Genomic DNA, 10,721 nt, shown 5'->3' on the forward strand with positions numbered 1-10,721 from the left:
ATTGTTGACGCCAAATTTGGCTAAGTACCTGTGAAGGCAGGTTTGAGAGATTTACCTGAAAGGTCAAGCTGTGACCGAACGGTTGAAGCCTGAGGCCGACTAGTTGAGAACTTGATGAGGCCGAAAGGTCGAATGGTTGAGGCCGAATGACCACGTCGTTGAGGCTGAATGCCCACGTTGTTGAGGCCAGATGGCTGCGTTGTTGACGCCAAATTTGGCTAAGTACCTGTGAAGGCAGGTTTGAGAGATTTACCTGAAAGGTCAAGCTGTGACCAAACGGTTGAAGCCTGAGGCCGACTGGATGACAACTTGATGAGGCCGAAAGGCCGAATGGTTGAGGTCGAATGGCCATGTCGTTGAGGCCGAATGGCCGATTGGTTGGGGTCGAACAACCCTGTCGCTGAAGCCGGAGAGGCCGAGACCGAGCAGTTAGAGATGTTCGCCAAAGGTTCCTAAGAGCATTGCTCACCTTTTCCTTATGGCTACAAATGGGGATGCACGCTCGGCCCAACGGTGGGCGCCATAATGTTTCGGGTGTAAAGTGGTGCCGAGAGGTTTGAGACTAGGTGGACGAAAGGCTGGACGATCCGTGAAGGCTGGACGTTTTTCTTGGTGTAGAAGGCTGAACGGTCTGCAAAGGAAGGGTGGTTACCTGTTGAAGGCCGAACAGTTTCCTGTTGTTTTCTCGTGCTCCAAGTTGGTTCTCCCTCCTCATTCTCTAGGCCGGGTGGGCGGGTACCTGTCAGAGGTACTCCGACGCTCAAGTCAGTAAATGACCGAACGGTAATATCATGGGACGAGAGTAATACATAATGTACAACAAGTGCAATCTGTCTTGAAATCATACCTGAGACTCTTATTTATACTGGGTGTAATGGGCTTTTACCTTTCATGGGCTTGATGACGGCCCAATCACGGCTTAACCTCCATTAGGGGCTTTAATCAATTATTATCGTTTATAATTTAATCTTGTGGTCGGTCGGTCTGATGAGTGGTAAGCCTTGGATGGCCTGGTTGTCTGTCTTTTCGAGAACCATTCGGTCATCTTGAAAGAGTCGTTCAGTTCTGGGAACTGAGATGAAACTGGTCGGTCGTTCCGGACAATTGACCTGCTTACTTATAGGAGTCCATACGATACCCAAGAGACCGTACGGTACATAATTTTTACTGTATTAAACAAGATATACGTAAAAATGGATGAAAGTAAAAAATATTATTTTTATTGCATTGATTAAAATCAACCTCTCCTCTGTTTTCTCATTTATTTGGGGTATTAACCATTTTCAGATACTATTACTCATTCGTGGTACCACCACGTGGAAGATACCTTTTCTCTTGAGTTGCATTCACGAACAGAAAAAATAGGTAGGAAATATGTACCTTTTAATCCGACGTAAAAAAAAAACATATTAACACATACTTTTGATATAAAAAAGAGTGTGTGTTGAATAGAACTGATTTATCCCTTTAAACAAGTTACCTAGAAAATTTGTCTTCTTAAAACAAGTTGCCACCTTTTTGCTTCACCTTACATGGGCCATCAAGTAATTTTGATTATATATAAAATTTTAAACAATAAAAATTAAATAAACTTAAATGAAAAATACAAAAAATTAATTATATATTTTGAAAGTTAAAATCATTTCACTGAATTTAAATCTAAATTTTAAATATAATATGATATATATAAATAAATATGACATTGTCAGTTTCTTCGAGAGAAATCAAATTTATGTAAGATATTGAGATCCCACAGACAACTCAAAGGCCCAAATCAAATAAAAAATAGTCCAATCTAATTTGTTCTGTTTTTATGGACTTTTCAAACTAGTTCATCGTATGAACTTATTTTGACAGCTATAGCTGTGTGTGTGAAAGCTTGAATTAGTGAATATGATAAACACCAAAGAAATAATCCATCAAAACATTTTTCAAAAAACCATAAAGAAAACCTCAAATGTGAAGCACTTGTCATATCTTGAATTAACAACCTGAGATGATTGGTTTATTATCAGCAAATACAACAGCATGGAAGGGACTTCTTTATGGGAAAAAAAGCATACTATTATTTTATTTCACCTGAGTTCTGATATATTATTTCTAGTTTGACTATGCTCATAGCCCACAAAAGGCCCTCTAACCATCAGACTTGATATAATACACTTTCTGGTGCAAGTCAACCAGGCAAAAAGTATAAAATTAACCATTCCAGAAAAAGTCAGATTAGAAAACTGGCAGGTTTCCAGAGGGAGAGGGCATCCAACATCTTATTGCTGCAAATTGTACACTTTTCCTTTGTGTATTAATTTCCTAAGTGCAGCTTTAGCTTCTTCCAAAGTTTCTACACTCTGCCCTTCATCAAATGATATCCTCTGAATGTTGAACTGCATACAAGAAAGACATTAAATGAAAGACTGCAGCTACAAATATTATCAGAGAATCTGATTATGGAAAGAAAAAGCATACCTGGGCACCTTGACGGACCCTGATATCAGTCCCTTTACTGTCTATGGAAATGAGTGCAGCATCATCTACCTCAGTCTCATTAGATAGAAGTTTCTTAAGGGGCTTTGAGAAGATAGCATTGAGTTCCTATTATATCAAACATAAAACCAAGCAATGAGGTGATATAACTCTAGGGCTGGTTTACATAATTGTATCAATGAGCATATGGATTATAGAAAGTCATTGATTAAGGTTTGACTGAAACAACTAGACTCAGATCTCATTTCAACTTCACAAAAAAACCTATTGGGTTACTTACCCGGGGAGGGGGGTTGACATTAATTTATCCTTTTAGGTAGCTTTATTGACTAAGGGATAGCACTAGGGTCAACTAAGAACCCCACAAAACCAACCCCAGTCATGTCATGACCTTGAATGTGCCACATGTATACACCCATCTGGACCATCTCCAGCTACTATGCTGAAAAAAGTAGAATGCCCCATCCCAACCAATCACATAAATTGCTTTTTAGTGGGAGATGAGAGAAACACATTCTGTGAGCATACAAAATTGTTTACTTTTGCCTACACAAGCCAGATATTATTTCCTTTAACGCGTAAGAAAAAAGATCAGAAAATTCACCTTTAAATACTGTTCACCACCATCGACTGCAATCTTATCCGGTTGAAGTTTTTCATATTCCTTTACATCCACCCAGGCAACAGTACCAAAGCCTCCAATGAAATATATGTCACTGTCAATAATGAACTGATTAAATTAGCTACACAGGTTGGTAATGACAGTACCAAACAACTGATGAAATTGGATTTCCCAATTCTTCATGGATTCTATTGTTCACGAGCACCATAAGAGGAACTAGAATTTTAATGAAAAATTCTAAAGGATAAAATCGATCTGCCCATGTTCTTGATGATTTACCAAACACGCAAATATGGTTGTTTCATATTTCAACCATTAAAGAAAAAAACTAGTTGTCAATGTCTAGGCGATTGGGTTCTTTGGCTAAGATTGACATTTATACGCCAGGCCCAAGTATAATGCCCCAAAAAATATGCAAGAAAGTTTGCACACAAGATTATTTGTTCAACACAATCAACATGGCAGCAGGCAGCAGCTGCTTGTGTTAAAGAGAGTGCAGACAAATATCAAATGAGAGTCACTTTTATGTGTAAGTGGGAGGAACCAATTAACTATTAAAGCATACAAGGAATAATCAATATTAAAACTCAAAAGTCATGTGACTTTAAATGATCGTGTGATTTTAGGTAGTCTTTAATCTTGAGTAAATAATGTAGACCATCTATGTAAGATTGTATAATCAAGATTCGCACCTCTCACTCCTAAAAAGAAATAAAAAAAAAAAAATACTAGATCCATCCCATAGATATAACTAGAAGGAGCCAACCTTATACTCTCCATTCTAAAATAGTAGAAGTTGCCCCACTGTTGAGAAGGACCCTGTTGATGTTTCGCAATGTACTGCTTATGAGCCCATTCCTGTTAGGTACAAAAAAAGTCAAATAGATACCATGAAATGCACAGGTAAACCTCTAATTCAGAAGTATCTCTAAGTGAATAACTGAAGGTACCAACAAGTGAACATTTCCTAACCCACAAAAACAAATTAATCAACAAACAACCTGTTGATCTTCCGGAAGTGGATAGACATCCCCAAAAATAGTTACCCTTGCATTGGACAAGCCACTCCATCCAGGTATCTGAAAAATATAACAGTCAATAAAACCAAAAAATTGAAAAAAGAAAAAGAAAAACAAGATATTGAAATCTAAAAGCTTAAATAGGAAATGTCATATTTCAAACCTGAACAACCAGTGTGCATCTTGGGTCAGCCAACAAATTCCTTGTGTGAATTGCAAGAGGAGAAAATGAAAATATTGGATCTACAAAAGAAGAATATAAGGCATTATAGATAAACACCACAAATAGACAAGAAAACCTAAGTGCTCCACTATTAGGAACAATCAACATGAAACAGATAGCAGAGATAAATCAAGGAGCACTTTATAACACAAGAATCTTTAGTGGACTGAATCTTCCATGTGTTCTTTATTTTCTTTGTTTGTGTAGTATCAAAATAGTCAATTAGATTGGAATACTCTGTAATTCATGTCCACATTCCAACTAAAGGAGGAACATGACCCTCATCCCCAGTTCTCCCATACTCTTACTCATGGTACACGATTATGCTACAAAAATGAAAGATGGGCTAAATTGAAGTGATGGACGGTGTATGTAAGAAAGGAGAAGCAGGAAGGGAATTGGAGAAAATGGAAGAAGGCCCACCGCAAAGAAGATTCCAGGGGGAGGAGTCATAGATTGAAAACAACGGACCAGCTGGTTCAGAAAACTGGTGGTACGAAATCGTTGTTTTGGTTTCTTTTAATTTTGGATCCAACCTAAATATTTGCTTAGCCACATAAGGTCTACTGCCAACGTATAAAGGCCCTGTATGAATTGTTAGCCTTCCATTATAACTTTTTATCTTGCAAGGCACACAATATGGTCATTTTAAGCTAATTCAAAATTTCACCTAACTATAACTTTCTGGTTCTATGTTAGTTTATACTTGATATGCTATAATAGACACTAAATACGAACATTTCAACCACAAGTGGATGAACAAATGCCTTCAACCTTCCATGACTAGTATGGTTTATAAACATAGATAAAGGGCGGGAATTTTTAAGAAAACAGAAAATTGTCACATGTTGAGTGGTGATACCTGAACTGTGGGCCAAGAGGTAAAGAGGGTGAAGAAGAATTTAGGAGAAAGGTAAGAATTGAGTGAGGTGGAAAGGTTCGGGTGGGCTGAAGCATTCTGTTCAGTTCAGCTGCACAATCTCCATAGTTATCTTCCTGCTTTCTTCTATGATATATTGTTATTATTATTATCAGAGGGCTACGCTGTTTGAAAGGTGCTTGGTCACCCTATTTTATCACATTCTCTCTCTTTTCTCAGCAAGGACCAATACTAGATTGAAATCCTCAGTAACGCATGCCCAATTTACAACAATTTAATTATCCTGACTCCATCAATTTAGCTGAGTCTACCAAATGCTTATTATCATGATTGTATCAGACATGTACCTTGGGAAGAACTCCCATCTCCAAGGATACATAACTAGACACTGAAATCCATAAGTGCATCAAATATTCATTACTGAACGGAAGTAACTAATCAAGAAAATGAAGAATTATTGACTTACGGCCCATCGAATCTGGTGCAAAATCAACTAGAGAACCAAATGGATATCCTTCTCGCCGGTGGTGCATACGAGACATTACAGTGCACAAGTGAGCAAATCTTGCCTTGAATTACAGACAGAAAAAGCAATAGAAAATTAATAAAGGGGACCCGTGATTGTAACTGCGCAAGATTCAGTTCTACACAGCAGAATACACAAATATTCATTTAGATTTTACCAGCAATAACACAAGCAGCTTACCTGCTCCATCAGGTTACGAACTGCTAAAGCAGGTCTAGGTAAACCGTGAGCCGATGTGGCACTCTGAACGCCACCAGAAATAGGAGTTCTGAAAAGTCCAGCCCTGGTGCCACCACCCGATGCACTCCCACCTCCTCCTGGGGTTGAAATACTTGTCCATGACATGTTCATTTGTAGAGGCGCATCTTGATCGTCCTCAGAACTCTCAGTCTCAGAATGGCTCAAGTTTTCCTTCATAACAAAATAGAACTCAACAAAGTCAAAATTCAATGATAAGTTATCTGTTGATTATGATGCATAATATCAAAAAAAGCAATGACCAATTAACGACCCAATTGAGCATTACTATGGAATCTGCATGAGGAGTGAAATAAAGCAATAAGGAACTAAAAAAGAGGGAAATTCATCACATTCAATTCCTGACCAAATAAACATAGGCTAGCAGTATCATGATCTCATGAAAACAAGTTTATTTAAATTACTAGTAAAAACAAAAAACAATAACAAAAGGCGGAATAGAACCGCGAATAGGGTTTTAGCAGGAGAGTCATTTGATAAGAATATTCCAATTTCAAAGTATAGAGTTAAAGTACAGATTTTGATTTAAGTGGCGCGTGAGTTAATCAACAAATTAACAGAAATATGGTAAAGAAGAAGAAAAAGTAGGATGCTGGAACCTGAGGCTGAGAAGCTAAAGCAAAATCATTGGTGGCTTCATCGCCACCAGTGTTTGAAACACGAAGAGGGAGAAGATGGGAGTGAGAGTTTTGGGCGATTTTGAAGAAAGAAAGTGGAAGGGTTCTCACAGAAGAGGAAGTGGAAGGAGTGCGAAGAAGTAGCGAAGAAGAATCGGAGATGAAGGAGAGTGCTTCCATGGAAGACTTCGTTTCGGGTGGGTTTTGGTTTGGGAGATACGTTGTAAGTACAGAAGTAGAACAAAAATTAGCGTATACTATGATACAGAGGTTGATGTTGTTGTTGCTGCTGACATATAATATAATATAATACAAGATAATATAATATAATATAATATAATATAATACTATAATAAATTCATCGTTATTTATCTGTTGATTGGTTATTAATTTTGATTTGCTTGGATTAATTATCGGTTGATTAGTGATTCTGATAGGCTTGAGATTGAGATTGTTTTGCCAACTGGAATACTACTTCAAATTCTGCGTGCTCAATCCAACTGGAATATATATTTTCTTTTTAGTTTTTTCTCGTCAACCCCCTTTAACACTGCTCTTCTTCTACCCATTCTAAAATTTATGGATTTCGAAATTCCATTTATATTTTTTCTTAAATTTTATTTTTAGATTTAAAATTTAATAATTATTAAAATATAAAAATACTATAAATAACTTTAAAATTTTAAATAAAATAATTATTAAATTTTAAATAAAAATATAAAAAATTTGTTTATCAGAAATATCAAGAAAGTTTTTTAACGAATTTTGATATTCAATAAAAAAAGTTTTTTAACATATTTTAACGGATTTATATCGATAATTTTTTTTTAAATTTATTTTTCTATTTTAAATTTAATAATTATTTAATTTAATTTAATATTTGAATATAATTTAATATATTAAAATATATTAAATCAAATTTTATATTGATATTATTTCTTTTTTTTATTATTACTATTTTTATTTTAATGATTTTAATTTTATCTTTTAATATAACTATTATTATAATATAAATTATATTTTAATTATTAAAATATTAAAGTATATTAACAAATAATATAAAAAATTAAATTAAATTAAATAAATATAAAATTTTAAATAAAAACAAAATTTAGAAAAATTTCATATTAAATCCGTTAAAATATCTTAACGGAATTGGTTATCCGATTAACCAAATCTTTTAAATTTTTTTTTATTTAAATTTTAATAATTATTTACTTTAATTTAATATTTAAATATATTTAAATATATTAAATCAAATTTTATATACTTTTTTTCTACTTTTATTATTTCTACTTTTATTTTAATTATTTTTTTAATATAACTGTTATTTTAATAAAAATTATATAATTATTAAGATAAAATTTAAAATAAATTAAATTATTATTAAATTTTAAATCTAAAAATAAAATTTGAAAAACTTATGAATGAAATTTACAGATTTTAAAATTTGTTGGAATACAATGTTAAAGAGATACAGAGTTACTTTGATAAGAATGAGAAAAAAAATAGAAAAGTTATATTTATTAAAGTTAAAATTTTCAAAAAGTTGGAGGTGTACAATAAAACATAACTGATAAAGAATCTTTGACTAAACTCTTTTTAATTTTTTATGAATCAAATATTTTTAATTAAGAATGAAATTGGCGTTTTCTTAAAGTTTGAAGATACAAAAAAGAGTTGAAATTGTAGGATGAAAAACCGTTTTAATATGTCTGGTAGTAAATGGAATATTCAAATAAACCCTAAAATCAAGAACCAAGAAATTAGAAAAACCATCAAAGTTTAATCTAAATCAGTTTATTAAAAAAATATAATTCATTAATTTAGATTTTTTCTTAAAAGTCAAAACTAACCCAAAATATTTTTTAAGTTTGATTTTTTATTTTACAAATAAACTTATCATTAATAAATATTATTGAAATTGTAATATAAATATGATAATTTATTTTATTTTAACATTTATATTATTTAAATTTTAAGAGCCTATAAATTTATATCTTATTTTAATTTTTAACATCATAGAATTGTGATTTATATTTTTATATTATTGTATATATTATAATAATGTTTTAATTCGTTTTTACCTTAATTTAACCATGATTAAACCACTGAACCTTGACTAGAATATAATAGTATTTTATGTTTCGAAAATATTATTTAAACTAAAAGAATTTAAAATAACGGATACAGAAATCAAAAAAATAAGTTTGTACAATTATTAAGAATAAATAAGTAAGTAATCTTCTATTTTATAAACCTACAATCTTCATAATCTCTTTTCGTGAAGAGATTATAATAAAGTATTTCTATTTTACTAAATCTCCTTCCAAAATAAGAAAAATTATAACTTATATAACAAAAGCAATGTCATGATATTTTGACAATTTCTTTTAACAACATTTTGACAATAGAACACATGTCATCATTTTATTGATCTGTTTTGAATTTATATTTAAAAAACATTTAAAACTGACCAATCAAAAACTATCACGCATTCTAAAAAAATTAAACATTTTTCCATCATAGAAACCCTGTTTCTTATATGACATTCGTATATATATATATATATATATATATATATATATATATATATATATATATATATATATATATATATATATATATATATATATATATATAGAGAGAGAGAGGTGGATTCTAAGTTTTAAGGTCAAGGATATTTAAATAATTTTTAATCTCAAAACTAAAAAAAGAAAAAAAAAACCCATATCCTTACTCACCTCCCTCATTCCTCTCAACCCTTTATCTTTCATCTCTCTCACTCCTAACATTTTTTTCTCTGTCATCCCTATTGCCCCAATTGAAAAAAAAATAAAATCAGAAACTCTTGCTTAACCGTTGTCTTTTTCCCTTTACACAAAGTGTTTCTTTTTCCTTTCTACATGATGTAAGATTACAACCTAGAATTGAAAGAATTGTACTCNTAGGGAGCTCTTCTATACCTATTTCTTTAATTTCCTTATGTCTCTTTTTTATCACTGAATCAACTTATACAGGTGTTTAGAATAAACTTTAATCACTGTGCAAGATAAAAAACAATAAAATCATTTTTTACCTTTGAGATTTGGAAATAGTAACGTAAAATATGACAAAGTTTATATTCATTTTACACATTAATAAATATAAAATGATTATAAAAGAGTAAACTTTTTCAATTTTTAAAAAATATCTCTGATTCAAATTACCACCACCATCTTTAATTGAGTTGAGATGAAAAAAAAATGTTGGTGTGATGACAAAGAAAATGTTGAGATGAGAGAGAAAATATATCTGATGACAAAGGGTTTCTGATTTTTTTTTTCAATTGGGCAACAATGACAGAGAAAATATTGGAGTAGGAGAGATGAAAGAGAAAGGGTTGAGAGGAATGAGGGAGGTGAATAAGGGTTTGGGTTTTTTTTAGTTTTGAGAATGAAAATTATTTAAATATCCTTAACCTTAAAACTTAGAATCCATTTTTATCTACTATAAAACGTACCAACTGAAAAACAGACGTACGCGTGTTAACAAACCCCATATATATATATATATATATATATATTATATATCCAAATAAATACAGCAATAATATATTATAATGCCTAATAAAAACAAAGATGTGAATGATAATTGAAATATAAAACATTTAATATTTTTTGACTGTAAGAATCAATGAACAAAAGAGTTGAACATTTTCTTGCTGAATCTTTTGTTAATGGTGAACTTGATGTTCTAACAAGAGGCATTTCATGAAACCAAAGAACAAGCAAACAAAATATTCATTAATCATTTTCAGTGCCACTTTATTAAGGAAAGAATTGTACATGCAAACTGCCTCTCATCACATACCATTTTCACTAATTTATTCAACCAACAGAAAGGGTCATAATAAGCTTTCAAATCTGTTGTAACCATGCTTTTTGTTTCCTTCCAGTTCAAGTTTTCAAACGTTAGGTACAAGTTTCAACATCCTTCACCTTTTTCCATTCTCAATCACAATCACACCTTCTACACTGATTTATTACCTTACTTCTCTCACTTTTTAAGATCAGTTTATGAACAAAATGCTGCAATAATGCAAAAAAAAAA

General features: G+C 31.9%; 1 protein-coding gene across 1 annotated transcript; it reads right to left on the reverse strand.

Moving 5' to 3' along the window:
- Positions 1–1,942: 1,942 nt before the first annotated feature.
- Positions 1,943–6,904, reverse strand: LOC106752585. The gene is made up of 9 exons (XM_014634299.2): positions 6,612–6,904; positions 5,935–6,165; positions 5,695–5,797; positions 4,289–4,368; positions 4,108–4,185; positions 3,873–3,964; positions 3,089–3,200; positions 2,467–2,592; positions 1,943–2,384 (listed from the first exon to the last, which is right to left on the reverse strand). Exons 1-9 carry the CDS (start codon positions 6,807–6,809, stop codon positions 2,268–2,270), a joined length of 1,137 nt encoding a protein of 378 aa, XP_014489785.1. The 5' UTR covers positions 6,810–6,904; the 3' UTR covers positions 1,943–2,267.
- Between the last annotated feature and the right edge of the window lie 3,817 nt (positions 6,905–10,721).

This window comes from Vigna radiata, unplaced genomic scaffold, assembly GCF_000741045.1.
Source record: "Vigna radiata var. radiata cultivar VC1973A unplaced genomic scaffold, Vradiata_ver6 scaffold_153, whole genome shotgun sequence".
Lineage (NCBI taxonomy): Eukaryota > Viridiplantae > Streptophyta > Magnoliopsida > Fabales > Fabaceae > Vigna > Vigna radiata.